The sequence below is a fragment of the Sander vitreus genome, chromosome 7, assembly GCF_031162955.1.
Source record: "Sander vitreus isolate 19-12246 chromosome 7, sanVit1, whole genome shotgun sequence".
Classification (NCBI taxonomy): domain Eukaryota; kingdom Metazoa; phylum Chordata; class Actinopteri; order Perciformes; family Percidae; genus Sander; species Sander vitreus.
The window spans coordinates 9,158,675-9,180,047 of record NC_135861.1 but is presented as its reverse complement, the minus strand read 5'-3'; the positions used below and the strand labels follow the sequence as shown (position 1 = coordinate 9,180,047).

At 39.8% G+C, this 21,373-nt stretch overlaps 3 protein-coding genes and 1 long non-coding RNA gene across 5 annotated transcripts in view; 3 read left to right on the top strand and 1 right to left on the bottom strand.

Moving 5' to 3' along the window:
• Window positions 1-1,428: 1,428 nt before the first annotated feature.
• On the top strand, window positions 1,429-4,493 carry mad2l2 (mitotic arrest deficient 2 like 2). Its single transcript, XM_078254501.1, has 8 exons — window positions 1,429-1,790; window positions 2,149-2,267; window positions 2,382-2,453; window positions 2,552-2,652; window positions 2,787-2,881; window positions 3,691-3,764; window positions 3,934-4,026; window positions 4,186-4,493. The coding sequence occupies exons 1-8, from the start codon at window positions 1,751-1,753 to the stop codon at window positions 4,222-4,224; spliced, it is 633 nt and encodes a 210-aa protein (XP_078110627.1). The 5' UTR covers window positions 1,429-1,750; the 3' UTR covers window positions 4,225-4,493.
• Window positions 4,494-7,685: 3,192 nt separating this feature from the next.
• LOC144520632 (uncharacterized) lies at window positions 7,686-18,701 on the bottom strand. Its single transcript, XR_013502238.1, has 3 exons — window positions 18,491-18,701; window positions 8,738-8,908; window positions 7,686-8,413 (listed from the first exon to the last, which is right to left on the bottom strand). It is a non-coding gene; the product is annotated as an uncharacterized LOC144520632 (long non-coding RNA).
• Window positions 11,194-13,771, top strand: tmem82 (transmembrane protein 82). Its single transcript, XM_078254498.1, has 6 exons — window positions 11,194-11,329; window positions 11,441-11,513; window positions 11,684-11,873; window positions 12,064-12,478; window positions 12,748-12,935; window positions 13,388-13,771. Exons 1-6 carry the CDS (start codon window positions 11,236-11,238, stop codon window positions 13,466-13,468), a joined length of 1,041 nt encoding a protein of 346 aa, XP_078110624.1. The 5' UTR covers window positions 11,194-11,235; the 3' UTR covers window positions 13,469-13,771.
• The window catches only part of spen (spen family transcriptional repressor), a 25,169-nt gene continuing 21,454 nt past the window's right edge, over window positions 17,659-21,373 (top strand). For both annotated transcript variants that reach the window (XM_078254500.1, XM_078254499.1), the window contains exons 1-2: window positions 17,659-18,033; window positions 20,601-20,921. In XM_078254500.1, the coding sequence (XP_078110626.1) occupies window positions 17,951-18,033; window positions 20,601-20,921 (404 nt within the window). In that variant the 5' untranslated portion in view covers window positions 17,659-17,950. The remainder of the gene's footprint in view (window positions 18,034-20,600; window positions 20,922-21,373) is intronic.

The following is a 21,373-nucleotide window of genomic DNA, read 5'->3' as shown; positions in this document are numbered from 1 at the left end:
TATCCGAATATCAGAGTGGCTTTAGGAGAGGAAGAAATACTATGGATCCAGCTTCATGTTTATAGAGCATGAAATTAGAAAAGCACAGATAAACAGAGAGTGTAATGGCTGTATTTTTTAATGTAGAGAATGCATTTAATATGTGGGAAGAAGGGTTAATAATCAGACTTCATAAAATTAGGGATCAAAGGTTGAGTATGTAAGTGGGTTAAGGACTTTAAATAGGAAGATCAATACAGCTCGATGGTGTTTTTTGCCTCCAACGGCGCCTTCCAGGCAGCTAACCCTAACCTTAACCCTAAACATAACCATTGCCGCGCTGCCTGGGAGGAGACGTTGGGGGCAAAAAACACCAAATACCATCAACACAGGTCAGAACAGGAAAGAGCTATTCAGAAGAAAAAAAATGTTTTGAAAATGGAACACCTCAAGGTAGCATAGTAAGCCCTTTATCATTTTCCATAATGATAGATGATGTTTTTAAGGACATAGGGAATTGCTTGGGGTGTTCGCTTTTTGCAGATGATGGGGCAATTTGGAAGAGGGGAAGAAATGTGGATTTCATTGTAAAGAAACTGCAGGAAGCGATTATGAAAATAGAACAGTGGTCATATAAATGGGGATTCAAATTTCCAGTTGATAAGACAAAGATAAAGTTCTTCACAAGGAAAATAATTGGTAACGAGGTGAAGCTAAAATTGTACAATCAAGAATTGGGGAGAGAGAAACACTTTAAATTTTTAGGATTAAGGTTGGATGAAAGAGTTGTTGGGCTGTACATATTCAGAAATACAGTTTTACAGAATCAAAGGAAAGTGGGCGAAATGAGATGTGCAGGAAGGAGCAGGAGAGAAGAGACACCAATAGCACCATAATAGCACCAAGGCTGTTTGGACCATAGACGTAAAAAAATGTTTTATATCTATGGTTTGGACACACTGGATTAAACAGCACACTGTTTAAATAGGTAAACATAACACAGGAAGATGTGATCACTGTGGGCAAGAAGAAACGATAGAGCATATTATACTTTACTGTCAGGAATATGAGGATGAGAGAAGGCAAATTAAAATTAATTCAAAATTTCTCAAAGATAAAAGTACAGTGTAATTTGATAGATATTTTACAAAAGAACTCCAAAAATGAGAGTTACCAAGTATTATTTAATATCTTAGACAAATTAATAAGATTGAGAAGATATGAGTTTATTTTTTATTATTATTTTATTTTAGTTTTGAGTATTATTCACATTAGTGTGTTGTATGACACTCCATACAAATTGGTGGCGGTCCATCTATGGGTCCCATGGATGTATTAAGAGAACATGGGTCCGTCCATGCCGGTAATGCACCAAATCGTTGTAGAATTCCATGTATGGTCATGTAACGTAATCACTAGTGGACGGTAAGCGCCTTGCTTGTAAACAACTAGTGACGTCAATGTCATGCGCTACCAAGCTTTGAATAGGTTTGGGAGGAAAAGCCGCGTTTCGTGTATTTCGGGTCGTGAAATTGTTTATATCCTAAGTTAGTTTTAAAGTATGCCTATGCATCTTTGTAAAAACTGACATTTTACTCCTCCCCTTCCATTGGTTGTCATTGCCAAGCCAGACAGCGACAAAGGAAGCATATCTAACAAATTAAAACAGCCTCAATATAATGACGAACGCTTGACAGAAGGCTGCTTTGCCAACGTTAGCTAGCGAGACAATTAGCTATTCGTTTCATTTGATAGTGTTGGAATAGAAAATATGACAACTCTAACAAGGCAAGACCTCAATTTTGGACAAGGTAAGACAACCAGACTAACCAGCGGCAAGAAACGGCCAATCATCCGCCCTTTAGCTGTTGCTCATGCCTCGACAAAATTAAGTTGATATATTTAGCAATTCAATTTGACTTTGGCTATGATAACTATTTACATATGCTGAATTCTAGGTATAGGCTACACTGACCTATTCGGCATAGCATAATATATATCCGAAGTCTACTGTATTTCTGCAAATTCTCCCTTTGTTGCTTGTGAGCTTGTAGAGCAACACTAAATTGCTGAGTAATTGCATTGAGTTTGGTGGTACTTTGTCAAGTCGGTACAAGGAAACCTGAAATGCATGGAGATCTTATTATAAAGTTGATTCTTCTTTTCCAGTGGTTGCGGACATCCTGTGTGAGTTCCTGGAGGTCGCTATTCATCTCATCCTGTATGTCCGTGAAGTTTATCCCTCGGGAATATTTCAGAAGAGAAAGAAATACAATGTACCTGTGCAGGTACAGATGAATATATGTGTAATTACCACTAATACTCACAGTTTTTAGGAAGGCTTGTCTATTTGTATGTCTTGCATTGGGTTTCTGTTTTTGATGTGTTTTTTTTTTTTCCAGATGTCATGTCACCCAGAGCTGAATCAATATATCCAAGATACACTTCATTGTGTAAAGCCACTCATTGAGAAGGTAAGGCATGACGTGATGCTGACTAAGATTAATTAAGGAAACGCCCGACATCTCTCAGCTACCTGATGCACTGCTGAAGTCTTTCATTTCCCTCCCAGAATGATGCAGAGAAGGTGGTGGTGGTCATCATGGACAAAGAGCATCATCCAGTAGAGAGATTTGTGTTTGAGATGTCCCAACCTCCTCTGCTGTCCATCAGGTTTTCCCCCTTCTTCTTCTCATTTTTTTTATTTAATTTTTTTTATCAGTAGTGAGTATAAACAACTACTTTGTGATACATTTTCAGGGTGATCATGGTCACTAACTTAACTGCCTGTGATTTTGTTGTTACAGCTCAGACACATTACTGTCACATGTGGAGCAGCTGCTGAGGGCATTCATACTGAAGATTAGTGTGTGTGATGCTGTTTTAAATAATAACCCACCAGGTAATGTCACTTATGATTACGTAAAGAGAAGCACATGAAAGACGCAGTGCCCTCCCACTTATATATTCCTAAAACCTTTTTATGAATATTGAAAAATGATTTGCTCTGATTCCCTGACGTGATTCAGCCCAGCTAAAGAAATGAGAACGGTGGTTCCCAAAATCTTTTCAGTGATGCCGCCCCCCCCCCACTTTGTAAGAAGAACCGTCGGCAATTGTTGGCATCAGAGCACAATAGTTTATTTATCACTCTCAAATGATTTAGATTCATGCAGTGCAGCGATTGATAACATTATTCGTTGAACTCCTGTTTGACGAGTCACATGTAACTTACTATTGGTTAATTGATAATTGATCACATGGGGAATAGGTAGGATTTCCAACTTTAAAAGAATTGATCTCATCCTACACAATAGACGAAGTGCTTACTACGATATGATTACTAAGCCTACCAGGCTGTGTAGCGCCTAGGGTGAACAGATGAGAATGGGTGAAATTCAGGACAGGGGAGTTGGGGGTGGGGGTTGTCACGGTGGGCGTGGCCTCAGTGCATTACGTTTAGTGTCACAGTGACAGTAAAACACCTGACAGTCAAAACTCAACCCATCGTGAACATGAAGTCAACTGTCATTAGGGAAAATAAACACGACGACTCTGTTGTATGCAACAGTGTGTAAATCATCAGTTTCATAAATGCAGTTTATTTTATTCATTTCGTAATTCATAACGGGATTATATGACACATAAATGATATTCAAGTGGGAATAGATACAAACCATAGACTTGTTTGTGACCTGTTGTTTGTCACAGGGTGTTCATTTACAGTACTGGTACATACCAGAGATGCTGCGACACGCAACATGGAGAAGGTTCAAGTCATCAAGGTGAGGTTTTTAAAACACTGCAAACCTACAGATTAAGCCACTGCTAATACGAACTGAGCAGCCTGTTTAATTCTTAGTTTTGTAAGTATTGTAATCAGCTCTAATAATATGTAAACGCTGAATAATTATATGCATGCATTGTGTCGCATTTGTGCATTTCCCTCTTCAGGATTTTCCTTGGATAGTTGCTGATGAGCAGGAGGTCCACATGCAGGAGCCTAGACTCATCCCACTGAAGACCATGACATCTGATATAGTAAAGGTGAGCAGAAACATCCCACTCATTGATCAGTTCAACTGTTCAAAGACAAATAACATAGACACTCCGATTGTGTAATTATGTTTTGTTGAATTGTCATTACGTCACATTGAAATTCACTCATTTGCTCGTACTGATTTTTGATTGATCTCTGTCTTTCAGATGCAGCTCTATGTGGAAGAGAGGGCCCAGAAAACGTAGTCCTGTGACGATGTTGAATCATGAGCAAAGTATAGAACACAGCCCATCAGAGCTGGAACAGTCAAAAAGAAACATGAGTTTTTGTTGAACACATCGGATCATCAACAAAGAGATGTGGTGTGTGTTCAGGAGGAGTGTATATTCTGTACATAGCGTTGGTGTGTATAGTGTCTACACTCAGTACGTTTACATGCACACCAATATTCCACTATTATTCCAAATGTGACAATATTCCGAATTTGATACATGTCATGTATACAGCATATAGTTGGATATTCCGAATAAGGCCTTTTTCCGAATATAGCATTTTCCGATTAAGACGTGTGGGTTATTCCAGTATTATTCGGGTTTTAGAGGCATTCTTTGGGCATGTATACAGCGCATTTGGAACATACGTCTCTATCTGGGTTTTTACAGCAGTTTACGGCCTCTTGCCTGTTTACGGCTTATGGTCAGCTCTGTGCGTTGCTATGGTTGCTGTAAACAAACCAACCAGCCAACAGTTTGCAAAGCTGCAGACCCGATAAGAAACACAGTAACTTTTAAACATTATCAAAGACTTGGATATCAACAGGTTTTGGATATTCACACACATTGCTACGGCGACCTTTTCGAGAAGCTGGTTAAAGGAATGAAAGAGGGATGCTGTGTTTGCACGGTCCAACAAGTCCGCCGCTGCTGGTAAACTTTGAAAAAAATCCTGTTTAGCACGGCTACACGTAAACGGGAATATTAGTGGAATGCTTACTTTCATTAGCCATGTAAACAGCTTAGTCTGATTATCGTCTTTTTGGGAATTAGGGAAAAAACTGAATATTATGTGCATGTAAATGTAGTCCGTGTTATCGGTCACGGATGCAGTGTGAGAGTTTTGGGTGGGTTCCTATGAAGTAAAAGAGATCTTGGTGTGTTATTTCAATGCAACCAGTGGTAATGTTCGCCTCCATTCTTATGTGACAAATTCAAAGGTTCGATGTTGTGACAAAAGAACAGTTTTAACTGCTGATAATGTGATTTTAGTATGTAAAAAAAAAAAGAAATTGTAATAAAGTTTTTAAACCACCACCACTAGAACTCTCTGTCTTAGTGTGTATTAAAGTAAGACATTTGTTGAATGAGTCTTGGTAATAAGCCAAACCCATTCTTCTAAATGGAATAACAATTAGTGCAGATGGTTAGGTCTTCAACAGCACCACACACCAGAAGATATTTATTTACTGACCTCTGCTTGGTGGACTCTCAGGTAGAGCTGAGGTTGAGTTGTTTAGAACTAAAGGCTGTTTTATGCTTCTGTGTCAACTCCACGCCGTTGCTCCTACGGCGTCGTGACCCTTTCGGAGTTCTGCGTCGGGGTTGCTTTGCATCGCGGTGCATTTCACCGCCATAACGCTAGGGGGTGATAAGTCTGAGGTTATTTGCGAGGTGTCTGCCAGCCAGTTTGTTATTTTAGCAAGCAAACTTTTGCACAACTGCCCACAAAGTACTGCTTGCTGGCAAATTGCTAATTTCAAAATGTTACTGACACATAGACACTTTACAAACGGATAACCCCGTCACTGTAACCAAAATATGTCTGAGTTTGAACTTATGTCCGTGAACTAGCATGTTGCTACTCCCCACAGTAGGCTACTTGAAACACCAACTATCAACACACAGGACGAGTTGACCAATCCCAGTCCTTGCGGTCTGCGTCGCCTCGAGGCAAAGTTACAAATGTTTGAAGGTGCACGTCGCGCTACAGCGGAGGGCTGGGAGGGGGGTTCGCGGCGACGCAGAGGGGTCTGCGGGGGTACGCTGTCGATTCGACGCAGAAGCATAAAACAGCCTTAAATCAGCCTTAAGTCGAATGTAATGTTTGCGTCAAATCAGGCCCAGAGCTCTCCTTGGTCAACCAGTGTAGTTTTGATGTTGAGAGTCTGGCCCAGTGACGGCTGTCTTTAGGTAACCAGCCTGAGGTGTCTGTCCTGGATATGCATCTCCCCTAACATGAACACATTATGAGAGGTTATAAGGTATCTCTAGCTTATGAAAACCACAATTTGAGGGCAGGTTGTTTTCAAGAGAAATATAGTGAGTGTACAGCTGTAATATTAATGTCTTTGTTCAGCCATGTTGGTTACAGCTGGTCATATTGAAACACAATAGACCATGCACTTCCTATGCAACAGAGGATAGTAGCAGACATTTAAATCACCAATTACAGAAGATTTAATGAACTGGTTTGAGGTCGCATCATTTGTTGGATGACCAAACTGAGTTTAGCTTAAAGATGATTATCATCCAATAAATATAATTAAATATATAATATAAAATATACGTTTTACTCTCTTTAATTCCGTTGACTCTTTGTTGATGCACAGTTGCAACACTGAAGTTATATTAACACAACAGAGAATCATTACAAAAATGTAATATTTTACAAACTTCTATATAACTTTCAATGTATGAAAAGTTATGACACCAGATTTATGAAAAACTAAATCCCATCAGAAATGGACATTTTACTTGCAATATCTATGTGAATACTGAATTTGTGTTTTTTCATAAACAAGGTTTTCCAGTAACTTTGGAAAAAGCTGATTTGATTTTCCTTTAGCAATAAAAGGCCTCACTGTGAACATGCTGTGTTGTCATTCTAAATGTATCCCAAATCTCCGAGCTCTTTTCTCTCCTGACAGGGCTCCACCATCAGCACCTATGGATGTGGTATCCTGTCACTGACTTGAAATTGAAACCTTAGGCTACGTTCACACCGCAAGTCTTAATGCTTAATGCTTAATTTTTTGCTCAGATCTGATTTTTTGTTTGGCTGTTCACATAACCTTTTAAAATGTGGCCTATATCCAAGTTCTCCTGTGTTCCCCGTTCTTCCATTTTTTCAAAAACGGAGCAGTTACGATATATTCTTCTAGTTTTGACTGAATTGAAGTATCTCCCCATACACTAATTAGGTCTAACACCTCACTCTCCCTCCATTGACTTGCTCCATCACTGTTCTCCATTTTGTAGGCCTAGTCAAGTTTTTAATGTAACTGTCTGTGTCTAGGGCTAACTCGGCTAACTCCCGCAGGCGCATAATCGTGACAAATGTCGATGTAGATTGACGTAAAAGTCTCATCAAATCTGCCTTGGTTGTTCACACTGCGCCCGCGTTGAAAAAAATCCGACCTGGGTCTGATTCAGGACTACATGTGGAAGTGGTCTAAATCTGATTTAAAAAAAAGATTTGAGTGTTCACACTACTTCTGAAGAAGTCTGACCTGGTCACTTGACCCAAAAAACATCAGATTTGGGCCACTTTTACCTGCAGTCTGAACGTAGCCTTAGGTTGAGTCATTACCCGCTCAATACAGCCAGCCCCACATGTCCACAGTGTCAGGGACAGATTACATATCCTCAGTGGTGAGTATATCAGACATTTATATAAACACAACAGACAAGACAGTCTATGACATAAAGTGGTATGGTATTTATTTGAAATGCAGATGTGACATTTTATTGCAGAGCAAATCCATTTCAACAATTCTGAACTTTTATTTTTAAATGAACTGCCTTTTGGTAAATCATTGTTTGTAGTCTGTTATTTAAACTGGTAACCATTATGAGTTTTAGCTGCAGGATGAATATCATGCATTGCATTAATACTTACTGCCCAAAATACTTTAGCGTTTCTATGTTGGGCTGCTGAATGTTACTGAAAGGTCAAGTTGTTCCTTGGAGATCCTTAAAATTAAAAGGACTTTTGATGCTCGACCAGCTGCAACATTGACCCCTGCAGCAGTAAACCCTCCAATAAGACAAAGGAAGAACACTAGTGATCCTAAAGCCAATGACAGCAGCGTGGTGATGCCAGTCAGGGTTTAACATGGTGCAAGTCTCTGTGAAGAAAAGCAACAAAAAGACTTCTGCTCTGATGACAAAGAGGCTGAGGGAGGACACAGGTGATAATGATAAGTACTACACAGACCAACTTTTTGGTTGATTTTTATTTAACAAAACATTTTTTTTTATTTGTGATTTATCCCAAATCTCCGAGCTCTTTTCTCTCCTGACAGGGCTCCACCATCAGCACCTATGGACGTAGTATCCTGTCACGTATCCTATGACGTAAATGGACACCAGTGCAGCCAAAGCTCCTGCGGCCTTCACTGCTACGCCATAGCTGCCGTTACACACTGTGTCGTAGATCCTGTGAATGTAACAGAGAGGGAGGCAGAGTCAGGTCCAACAGCATTTGGTCGACTGTTGTCGTTCTGACATTATTTTAGGACCTGGTTTGACAACATTCTCGCTTTATTTTGACTATAAATGATTTACAAAGCTTACTAGTACTTTGGCATTCAACTGGTGTCAGCTTTAAAACCTAATTTTAGTCCATACATGTCCACATATGGTTTTATCTCATCCACATCTTCTTACATTTATGTTTGTTCTTCAACAGCATCAGAAAATCCTCAAAATATGAACACTTTATGTTTGATGAATCTTTATGTCAGGCGTCACTTTGTCTCACCTCATCACAGTAGACTGTGGTGCATCGACTTTCATGTTGATGTTGTCCTCGTTCCAGCGATCATATTGCACGCTGCCGGCACCGTTAGAGTCCATGTGGGAAGTCCTTCTTCTCCTCAGAGGGTTATCTGCTGCCTGGAATTACTGTTCACTCACCGCTTCACTGCTCAGCCTGGACACATAAACACTGTGCTGTGACACACTGAGGATGAAGAGGTGTCTGTGTTACAAAATGTCTACAACACTACAGCATCTCGACTACAGTAAAAATAAGAAAAAGCTGAGTTGAATATCATATCATTATGTGTAGTAATATTAAAAAGTAAATGTAACGTACTGCTGTTGGATTACTTAACAAAAAAATCTACTTTTAATACATCATAATTCCCTCAAAGTGTGAAATGAATCAAGTATTAACTGTGTTTATTTAGCCCTGGAGCTAAATCAGACCACATATGAAATCATTATACTCAAAAGCAGTGATTTGATTATTATCAAGCAGAATCACTTTATATCACTACATTCAAATACACTTAACTAGTGCTCACCTGTATCTCAAACACCTAACAACCTGTCTAAAGAGCTCTGCTGCTCACTTTTAAAGCCATGACTGAGACTGAGACTGAGAGAGAGAGAGAGAGAATATCTCCTACTTAGTATGAGACCTTGGTCATAGTTCATGTGTTTAATAAGGTCAGCCTGTCATAAATCCATTGGTTGTACTCCAGCTTGTCTTATATGACTCTCGGTGATAAAGGACAATTTAAGCTTAGTCTCCGGTTTCATTACATACTGTGCAGATAATGGACTGCAAAGCAAAAATATTTGTGAAAATAATGAAAACGTAATTTGGTTGAATATAAAATCACTGTGTTGTTTTAAAGATTTTCTCTTTGGCTCTATTGCAGAAGAGAAATATGTTGCACCTCAAGAAACCTAGCAATCTTAGCTACACACTTTCATTTCATTTTAAGTCCAGTGACCTTAAAATGTCTCATATGGCACTTTAAAGCAGGAACATAGGTCTTAGTTTCATTATGCGTAGACAGATGCTATCTGTACAATACCCACTTTAGAGTTAACATGTATTCACATTACATTTGCACACTGATATGTAGATGTAAATGAACTTATTTTCAGGTTTCATTAGATTTGAACACTCAGGTGAAAATCATGTATGCGATAAAGATGTTATTGTTACAATGTCTGTATATTATCTGTTACATCAATGTAAGGCTAGGGGTTGAAGGTGGCTTCCGGGCTTAGGGCTTTACATGCATCCATGGGTCCTCAGGTACCAAGAGGAAGACTGTAGCCAGCACTTGTGTTGTTTTTGCTGCCCTTTGGTCACTCTGCATGGCCCGGTGGAGGTGATTGCTGTCAGTTTATTGAAACATTATAAATGTTGTACACTGCTGCCCCCTCATGGACAGGCATTAAGCTTATAGTCTTGCATTGCCAGACCTGTCTGTACAGTGCTGTGGAGTAAAGCGTGTGGCCATAGACTGTTACGACTCTGAGCACCAACTACACCTCTCTTTATACCTTGAAATAATAGAACATGTTTTTTTTCACATTATTTTTACTCTTATTATGTAACACTTTAACACATGCACATGTTTGCATAGGATCAGGCAATACAAACTATTTCTAACTACCATGGGTTTTCTTGGTGATCCTATAATAAAACATTTAGTTAAATTTTGAGATGCATATATACAAATATATAATAATATATAATAATCAAAATATATGAGTTCCATCTCCTCAAAAGACAGGCACACTTTGTTTTTCACCATCATACTCTACCATACCATACGCAATCAACACTTCACTCGATTGACTTTTACACTAAACTCAATATTTTGATTTCCTATTATTTAATATTGTATTGCTATTTGTCCATAATGTACTGTAGCTGTAGCACTGCTACTTCTGTCTAACCACATGGCACTTGTTGTATTATTGTACGATTTCACGTCAGCTCATGTCCATGCGACCGTCCATCTACAGATCCATGCTGTCCATGCGGAAAGCATTATTTTAGGCAGGGCTCTTCAGCGTTTTATAAGCCAAGGACCCTATGTGTACCCGAAACATGTGGCACACTGGGTCCTTAGGATGAACTGTATCTGTGAATGGCTACCCAATGTTTTTTTTCTTCACAAATAGGCTAATTTATATTTGACAATAATATTTCATGTTAAGACATTTTAGTTTTTGAAAAAATTAACAATAATTGAATGGCCCCCCTGCAGTAACTTGGATGACCCCCTAGGGGTCCCGGACCCCCTGTTGAAGATCTCTTTTTTTAGAGTGTAAAGTATGTCCCATGGCGCAATAGGTTCCATTATCTTGTTATGACTCAGGCCGCTGAGGGCCTCTGCTCCACTGACACTCCCAGTGACCTTTGGTACAGGCTTCTGCATGAGCAAAGATCCACACTGAGGCAATAGAAATAAAAAGAAGAGCTGTACTTTAAAAGTCAAAGGTAGTACGATGTTATCCTTTATCACATCACTTATTCCAACTTCCTACTTAATACCAGGGTGGTTGACTCTCGATATAAATCCACTGGATAGTTTACTTCAAGGTGAGCTGCTCATCTATTCATTTCTCTGACGTCCACATTGCTACAGTCTGTTTCTACACTGTAAAGGTGGCTTGAATATGTCATTGGTTGAAAATTCAGTGTTCTGTGCAGGACTGGTAGGTGCATGTGGGATCTCTGTGCTATGCTCCACAATAAGACTGCACTTATTTCTAGAAGAAGAGAGGTAAGGAAATCACATTTTATTAGATTTGTGCATGAAGATGAATTGGGTGTTAATTTTCATAACCTAAACCGTTTGTAAGATTTCAAGTTTTTTTTCACCATTCTCTTTATAGTGTAGTTTAATTTTTTCACTGTCATTTCTGACTTGATTTGTTTCCCTACAACCCACAGTTGTAATGATAAAGACACATTAAGCCAGAGGACACCCAGTCATCAAAGGAGCACTTACAGTGGACTTTTCGGGATGCTGCAGTTTTTCTTTGTGACTGGGATGCTGGCTGTAGTGGGCTCCCGTGTTGCCTCCCTGGTGGTACTAGAGTTTTGTCTTCGTGCTGTCTCTGGATTGGTTACAGCAGGACCAGTAAGAAACCAATCATGTGATTGAACATATGCCTGGTACTCAACTATATCACCTGATTTGCCTGTTGCTGCTACTGCTCAATTTCAATTTCTAGAATTGATCACATCATGATGACACATAATAACATCTATTATAACAAACATCCATCATGTGTTTTCATTCATTGTTCATATGCTCCTTCATTTCCCAGGAGTCCAGGAAATTTGTGCAGCAGCTGTTAGTTCAAAGCCAGTTCTCTCTAGGCTGTGCCCTAACCTGCAGTTTGCACTTTCTCCATGAGGGGGCGTCCCAGCGCTGGCTATGCCTGCTCCTGGCAGCAGCACTTAGCTGGTTCCTGGCTAGTCAGGCCACACGGCTGCTGCACCATGTCATGGCTCTGTATAAACTCCACAGCTCACAGCGCTACTGCGGCATTTGCATCTGCCTCCTCACATCAGGCTGCTGTGTGCTGCCCATGCTGTGCAGGACTATGATCATTACTTTCTCTGTGGCTGTGGTGGCCTCCATTTCAATCATCAATCAACACTTCCTCTCTGCAACAGAGGCCCTCAGGTTTTGGACACCACTGACTATCTGCTACACACTGTTGGTTGTGTACATGCAGGGTGAGAAACATGTTCACTCATTAGACACTGATCAATCTGGCAAGGACCTTCAATAATAACACAGCCTTTAGCAGTGTGATAGAGAGGAGCCCTCTCAAGACTGAAGAAAAACTATTATTAATTCATCAGTTAGACACAGCATTCTGGTCTTGTCTGACCACTAATGCATCCATCATTAATTTAGGCATCCTGGTGTTTTATAGATCTGTCCTGAATTGTTTTAATTTTCACCAAATATATCCTTTTAATACTGTGTTTTGGTTCTGCAGAGGAGCAGCACCGTCTGCCCGGTAGCCAGGCTGTCTTGAACACAGTGGTGGTGCGTCTCGGTGGTTTGATGATCCTGATGCTGACTGTTGGACGTTGGGCTGACGTGCTCCACATCCTAATGTGTTTCCTGGGTGAGGCTAGCTGTCTAATCCCCACTAAGGATCTGCTGGATGCGGCATCCTCACAGGTCAGTGAGTCTCCCTGGAAGCAGCACACGTGGGCTGAAAGCCCCATCTGTCCATCGGGACCCCAAAACTGGGGCAGAATATCAATGTGTTATCATTAGACTGGGTCCCAAGATAAAACTGAACTTCTCAAACTTGTATCCCAGGTGGAGAAAGGTATAAGATCCCCAAGACAGATTCAGGTCAAAGTATTCTCTGACTCAGAATACTGAGCCTACTTTTCCCTTCACTGAGCTAGCCTGATTAGAGTTTCAAGTAAAAGCATACACTGTTGATACAGTGCTTATAAAAAAAGTTGCATTTTTTGCATATATGTTAATTGGTTTATAAAAGTTGATTAATCAACAATACATATGATTGGAGCCAAATGTTCAATGTAATATTGTTGGTATTAATATAATCTATGATTATGTTGTGAGTAATGATGATTCATCTGTCATACTTGTACATACAGGATGAAGAGGATTATACAGACTACGTACAAAGAGAACGTCAACAAAGACCACAGGCACAAGAGAAGGAGCATCAGAGATAGACACACTGAGATTTTAAAATCTAGTGGCACTTCTTTTTAATGACACTCATTTGTGCAAGTTCTATTAGGGCTAAATCAACAATGGATGCTTTATAACATCAAAACAGTTATATTGCCCATATTTGTTAGGTTTCTTTTTACATTTTTTTGGGTAATATTTCTATTATGTATTTAATGTTCTTGACTGTAGCAGTACTTTGCTTTATTGTTTATTCCCTTTTTAATGTTTGTTTACTGTATATGCACCTAATTCACCTTGCAAGTGCAAACTTCCATGCCAATAAATATGAGTATGTTGTTCTATTTAGAATACGTTTTATATTTAAAAGACTAAGCAGCATGTTATGCTGATATGGAAATTCAATCTGTTAAAAAAAAAACAGTAAAATGAACCACAGTATAATCTTCTTGTCTGTTATTCTCTTATAAATCAGATTTTCTTTCTGATTGTCAGTTCATTCATTATAACTCAGGTGACAAACTCGCAGTTCTGGATGTTATTCTAGGAGTTTGTGTGACATCTTGGATGAATTAATGCCAGTTACTTGTGAGGAGAGTCATTGTACCAGATTTTCTTTGTGGGGCCCCAGAGCCTGGGGGCGTTGTAACTCTTTCCACAGCTTACTGATAGATCAGGGTCAAAATAAGCAAGGTTTACAATGTGTAGGTTGTGTTGCTATAATCAAGCCTAGCTGTGAGCTATCAGCGATTCTCATTATCCCACTAATTGGTATGATTTTAGGAGGTTTAATAATGTATTTTATTTCCATTCATTTAGCAATGGCATTAGCTATTCTCTTTTTACCTTTTAAATACCATGAGAACACAAAAATGTGTTATGTAGGCCTACATTACATACATTATGAACTTCAAAGGGGGGAAATTGCATGAGACTATCACACACAGCTCGCATCAAAGTTTTACCATAAAACAAATAGCTAGCAAATGGATTGAATGCGAGCACTAAACACGTTGAACAAAATTGCTCGCAATTTTCACCGGTTATGCAGTTCCTGACAGCTGCAAACGTTAATAAGAAACACAGACATTAACTCCATATCAAACAGCTTAGACAATGGGTAAGCTTAATTTTCATTTTGTCGGTTAGCTCAATTTCCACACAACCTATGGGCCTAAAAATATCATCTGCTTTTGTCTCTCCGGAGGTTGTCTACTTCAAAAGAAAAGGCAAAATGGCTGACGACAACGTTAGTGCTGTAATGTCACACAAAATGGCGTTAGACAAAGAAAAGGCTGGTTTTACTCTGACATTTCCTGTAAATACTTGCGGAAAAGTTAAAGTCACTGACCCGCGTTAATAGACAGTTTTACGAACACCAAATTCGCTATTTAACACCAGAGAGGATTGTTACTCTATTTTGCCTTTGCGTTCAAGTTTTTGCTACATTGTCTCAATAACGATTAAGCCTTGCTTCTTGTGACCATTTATAAGCTCTCTGACACCCACGTCAAATTACATCCACATTTTGATGCCGGTATTATGCCCATTAGATGTGTCTTTATTGAGAGCTGTGGACTGACAGAAATATATATTCCATGAGAGGGTTTTTGTTTTAATAGTCCCGTCATTCCTTGACAAAAAGGCGTGTAAAATTACAGTGGGCACATTAGTCTGACGGTCCAGTTCCCAAGATAATCCATGTCTGAGAATCACTGAAGAGGAAATTTAGTTTTGGTGTCTAGTCGATCCACCAAAATATGAAATTGTACTCCAAAAGGTTTATTGGACTTTTAACTGAATACAGTTCCACTTCAGGACGAGTTCAGTAGACACAGGGAGGACCGTTCTCCATGAGCACCCGAATATGGTGAAAATGCCCATTAAAATGACTGCGTACTTGTTGTCACCTCCTCAAGAGATTTCCAGACTTCTCTGTTCTCATCTGATAGGCACGCTGGACGCATGCGCATAGCAGTTGTGCGTGTCCCCTGTTACCGCATTTTGACGCAAGCGCACTTCTGCCTTTCATATGCATGCTTAATATAGTCACAAAAGCAGAATAATGCTATAGTGTAGTAACAGAGCTTTTCCTTAACCCAAAATTCAATTCAATAATCATTTTATATCATGAGCTAAACGTAACATTCAGCTCCACTATGAATATCATGGGTAAATGTATTGAGGAGTAAATGGACTGAAAGTCAGGTTACTCACCATTTAGGCTTCTTACAGATGTTGACCCCCAGATTAAATAGTAAACTACATAAAGCAAGTATCATAAATACGGGGATAATCCTTTAAGGATAAACACATAATAATAAAAAACGGTGCCGCTTTTATATACCCCTCATCAATGTTTATCACCACCAGCTGTACCTTTGGACATAGGCCTGATTGATCATGTTACTTATTAGCTTAAAACAGAGCTCAGACCAGGTCAACGTTTTTAACTTAATAGCCTTCACACCATTCTGTAGCCAACTACTAGCAGTATAGTAGCATATTAGTTAAAGCCTTATTTGGCCCGATGGACCGCAGGTAAAAAGCAAAAGGGCAGAGAACACATTAAGGGTAGGCTAAAGCAGAATCAGACAAATTCTAAACCTTATTATGATAAAGTGAAGTGTTTTATGAATAACGTTTGTTGTCTCATGTCTTGTTGCATTGCTCTTCTGTTCAATCCTGTGTTAAACTGTGACAGCTTTGGGGTTTGTATATCATGTTTTGTGTCTCATCCTGTCAGTCAGCAAAATCTTCTAATGCATGATTGTTTCATTTTAGGTATTTGTTTTTATCAGTGATCCTAACAGATCTAACAATCCATTGCTCACAAATATTAAGGTTTCTTCTTACGACATATATCAAGTCAACTCAAAGACACTTACTGTAAAAGGGATTTGGTTTGACTGAATGCTTTTTTTGCCACATGTCAATGTCCACAGCTGCCAAACCTTATTTTTTGAGAATATTTTTTAAGACGAATGGAAAGTAGGCCCTTCTATTTGCACTAACGTGTTGAGCAATCCCATGTGCTTTGGTGATACATAAGTCACTGATGTTTTTTTTTTCTCCAATTCCCCCAAATTAGGCTAAATATATGGCCTCTCAGTGTACAGACTGTGGTGATTGGTTTGTTATTGACAGGTGACAAACTAACGGGACAATAATGTATTTAGTGCTCCTAGATTGGCAAGTATCAGAAAGGTACTTTGTTTAAAGTTTGTTTGAAATGTATATATAGTTTCCTGTTAATTCTATGGGCCAAAAAGTACACTTTATGATAAAAGAAATCGCTCTTAAGCATAAAGATTTAAGACTGTAATCTATTCTGATTTACAGAATCATTAAAACTGCTCTACCTCAGAGCAATAATTGAGATATTAAACTTTAATGGAGTCAATACAGATCTTAACTCACAGTATGTCACAGCATTGCTTTACTTGAGCTCATCTCGGCCTCAGACGTTCTTATCATTAACATTTAGATTTGGCTACAACAGGCCCTTAGTTTCCTGTTTCCTGCAGGCTTAAGAGATCTTCAACACAACCTTTTGAGACTGTTCAAATGGAGGGGGGTCAACTCAGCAAACCCTCATGTATGACTAAATGCCTGCATGTAGTATTATTTTACTGACGTAAAATGGTACTCTAAGTTCTTGAGACAAATAAAAAGCAATTAGTGGCGACTACTACGTCATTAGTCCACCCATTCATTTTTTCAAACAGTATATTCTGTCCATCCCAGCACCAATTGCATCCAGTTATAATAGTATTTAGTCAGTGGTAAATGATTGACATAGGCTACCTCAACAAACTATTACTGAAGCCCCCTCTGCTAGTTTTTTTTTTACTGTGGGCATATGACTTGATAAATGTGGTGTGATGTTCCTCCATTGGTAAAAAAATGAAATTATATTATAATAACAAAACATTCTAATATATATATATATATATATATATATAGTTACATAGTTACTGTATGCAAAGTGCCTCACATTGCCATACCCAACTAGCACTGATGGGATCCTCCCGTGAGTCAAAGCTTCTCAGATGTCAAAGCACCTTCATTCAACCAGGGGTTTTCTCACGCATGCGCAGGGGCGGAAGACTATCTCATCGGGGAGAAAAAAAAGTTCACACACATAGCCACGCCTGCGCGGTATGCCTCTCATTACAAGCGAAGTTGCTGCATCTTTTTAGGAAGCTACATGCTTTATTTCGACACCCAAAGGTCGCATGGTGTCAGGGACGCGCCTAGTCACGGGAACAGTCCTGAGCGCGTTCATGAGGTTCAAGATCGCGCTTTAACAGTGAAGAGTATCAAACAGCGTGCGGGGATCCAATCTAATGGTTTATATTGGGTCACAACGACCAGTCAATGATTTGCGCCAAGTGTTTTTTTTTCTTTTTTTTTTTTTCCTCCCTTGTCAGGGGTTTTTTTTGCAAACCTTTTCTATTTTGCACGAGAAGAAACTGACATAGCAAACTCATCTGTATGATACGGGAGCAGGAGCACACAGTATGGTCCGGGAAACCAGACATTTATGGGTGGGAAATTTACCCGAAAATGTGCGAGAAGAGAAAATCATTGAGCACTTCAAGCGGTGAGTAGAAACACTAATGAGCGACGTGTGTGTGTGTGTGTGTGCGTGTGTGTGTGTGTTTTGTATTGTAACGACGAGTGCATGGCCAGCATCTCTCTGTTGTGTCACATTTTAGTGAGGTCGGGATGAAGCAGGAGGTTCCCCTGTAGCAAAGTCCCATTTGGCAACTGTGCTGTCAGCTCTCCATAAGCAACAACAGTGTGCTGCATTTCAGCTGAGATAAAAAAGAAAACGGCTAACACGCTTCAACCACCCAGCTACCGGACATATGGTTTTGCCATTTTGACAAGGTTTCTAACTTACACTAGTGATAACTTGAATTGCCCTTTTAATGTTGTGTGGTTGATCATTCACACCAGGTAATCATTTGACTTTAAAGAAGCCTACCTTTTCACCTGGTTACCGTAAAGGAAACAAATGTTTCTATAACAGTCAGTGTAAACAAACTTCAGCCTACCTGGCGAGCCGCTAGCATTGTTAGACGCCATGTATTTCAGTCTGCATTTGGCAGACAGTATTCGTCTATCGCCGTGTGTTTTTCTGGTGCCTGAGAAAATCAGGGACCGGTGTTTCACTTGACTCTGTGAGTTTGTCAGGTCACTGCTTCCAACCAGACCTGTGCACAAAGTAAGGTAAATTAGCTTATGTATCTATCTGAGTGCAATGTAGCTGTGGCAAGAACCGGATTTTTTCCCTAGATGTTACAGAAGTCAGTGAAAGCCAAAAGGTGACGCGACATCGACGCTGCAACATTATTGCAAATTGGCTGTGATTGAACAGGGTGCTCTGTGTTAACTGATATGCAACATTGTAACGTTGTAGTAGGCACTTTGTGTGTGTATGAACACATACACGGTTATCTTCGCTACATTATTACAGCGTAGCTTCCCCCAGCTGCTGACTTGCACAGCCTGCAGCGTGATTTGATTGAAGAAAAATCAGACTACATATCGATTCTAATTACGATATTCTGATTGAGCTCCACTTGTGCTTTTTGTTTGGGCTATTGAAGCAGATCAAACCAATGCACCATTTATTGGCTTTCGGCTCTTTGTTGTCTTCCTCGGACGGACAAAATGTAAATATGATTTCTTTTTGTTGTTGTTGTTGTGGCTATCACGGTTGTCTGCGCGCTCTCGCCTATCTCTTCTCGGCTGTCAAGGAAATAGCAGCCCGCCTCTCCGTCCATATGTGCTGGAGACCAGACTGCTAAAACATCATAGTCTACCTATATGAGCAACGTTGCGTTCTTTACTGTGTAATAATTATTTTGCTTTGCACTCTCTTGGTCTTATTATTTAGGCCTACGGTAGAGGGACTAGAACTGTGTGAAATGTGGGTTGTGTCTGATCCATGCAGCCTTGCATAACGCACAATAATGGGCTACCTAGGCTATATGCCGTTTTATTTACGTAAGCCCGTGCTATGATGCGTTTAAAGTTATGTTTGGGGGATGGTGACTGGCAGCATGTTTTTGCAATAGCGGATTGGAAACTGTCGGCGAGTCGCTTTTAGCATGCACTCCGCTCCAGCGTTAACCCAGAGGTAGTCAGAATGTGCAGGTGCATGACAGCCCAATGTGTGATAGAAGTCATTGAAGATGGGGGACGGCAGAATGAGTAAGCAGTGTGAACAGCTTTTCTAAAATGGCGTCGGTGGCTGTTCAATGTTGGGAACTGGCATGCCAATAAATTTATGGGCACCCTACTGTCTCTGTCGGACAGCGAAAATACACTCCCGAAAGATCCTTGGGGGGGGGGAAAACTCAACGCACAAAGATGATGGCAGGCTTTGTAACCCCAGACAGGGCTTGCACATTTTGCGTAATAGATTTCCTATCAGTCAATTCAACAATCACTTTACGAGGTATTTTGTCCTGCACATACTTAAGGAAACAATGGAATGCTTACCCTCATATACATCTTTTAAAACTACATTAAGCTATATCAGTTTAGAGCAGTTTTTTTTAATATGGGGAAAAAATGGAAAATTATGTTTTATAAATGTAAAATTGCATCAAAAGTGCTTTGCTATTTGTGAAACAAAAGAAGCCATATAGACATGCGTAATGCATTTGGATTTTTTCTTTAAACCCACACACAGCGAATCAGGAAATGTCACGTCTCTTTTTATGCCTGTCAAATCTCACCTGTGTGCTTTCCAGTAGCTGTAATCTTATGAGCTCACCTTCCTCCTAGACAACATGCTAATGATACAAAATCTATGCATTTATTAACATGCAATGTGCCAAGGTTTCAAGTCCAGTTGCTGGGTTACTGTTGCCTTGTAAGAAAGTACCACAGAGCAGAAAATAAGAGCCACCTTACCACACACACACACACACACACACACACACACACACACACACACACACACACACACACACAGGGGCATAATTGAATTCAGCAGTATGGAAAAAAAGTCATTATTTGCAAAAAATTACATTATTTTCACTAAGAATTAAAATTGAATACTGTGTTTGGAAATTTATAAATGCTGATCCAACATAATTGCTGTTCAAAACCTAGTGATCACCTTGTTTTTTTTCCATTGTTTTTTTTCTTTAGATATGGACGTGTGGAGAGTGTCAAGGTCCTGCCCAAGCGGGGTTCAGAAGGTGGAGTTGCAGCCTTTGTGGATTTTGTGGACATTAAAAGTGCTCAGAAGGCTCACAATGCTATCAACAAGATGGGGGACAGGGACCTGCGCACTGATTACAATGAACCAGGCACAATTCCTAGTGCCGCAAGGGGGCTGGACGATAGTCTGACCTTAAGCACTCGTGGCCGGGATGTATCAGGGTTCACAAGGGCGGCAGGGGGGACTGTGTATGGGCCCCCCACGTCGCTCCACAGCAGAGATGGACGCTATGAACGCAGACTAGACGGGTAAGTGGACAAAGTTTCTCTGAAGGAAGGGGGAACCATGGTTTCGGGTATACACCTTACCTCCAAGCATCTTCCCACCATCTATTAATTTACTTGTTTGGGGGGGGAGAGGAGAGAAAAAGAGTTCATGCTCAAGAATTAAATCTTATAGGGATCCCCTCTACAGTCCTCAGAGTGTGGCCAGCGCTCCTGGATTCATACTTGCAGGTAGACAGAGATACTCCATAAGTGAGAGCATGTTTGTACACAAGTGTATCTATTGCTTAAAGGAATAGTCAATAGTTTAGTCTGTTTGGGATTATCTCAAACATCTGTGTGAGGTGGATATATATATATATATATATATATATATATATATATATATATATATATATATATATATATATATATATATATATATATATATACACAAATACATTTGCTGAAAATACGGGGCAAAGATTGGATATCGT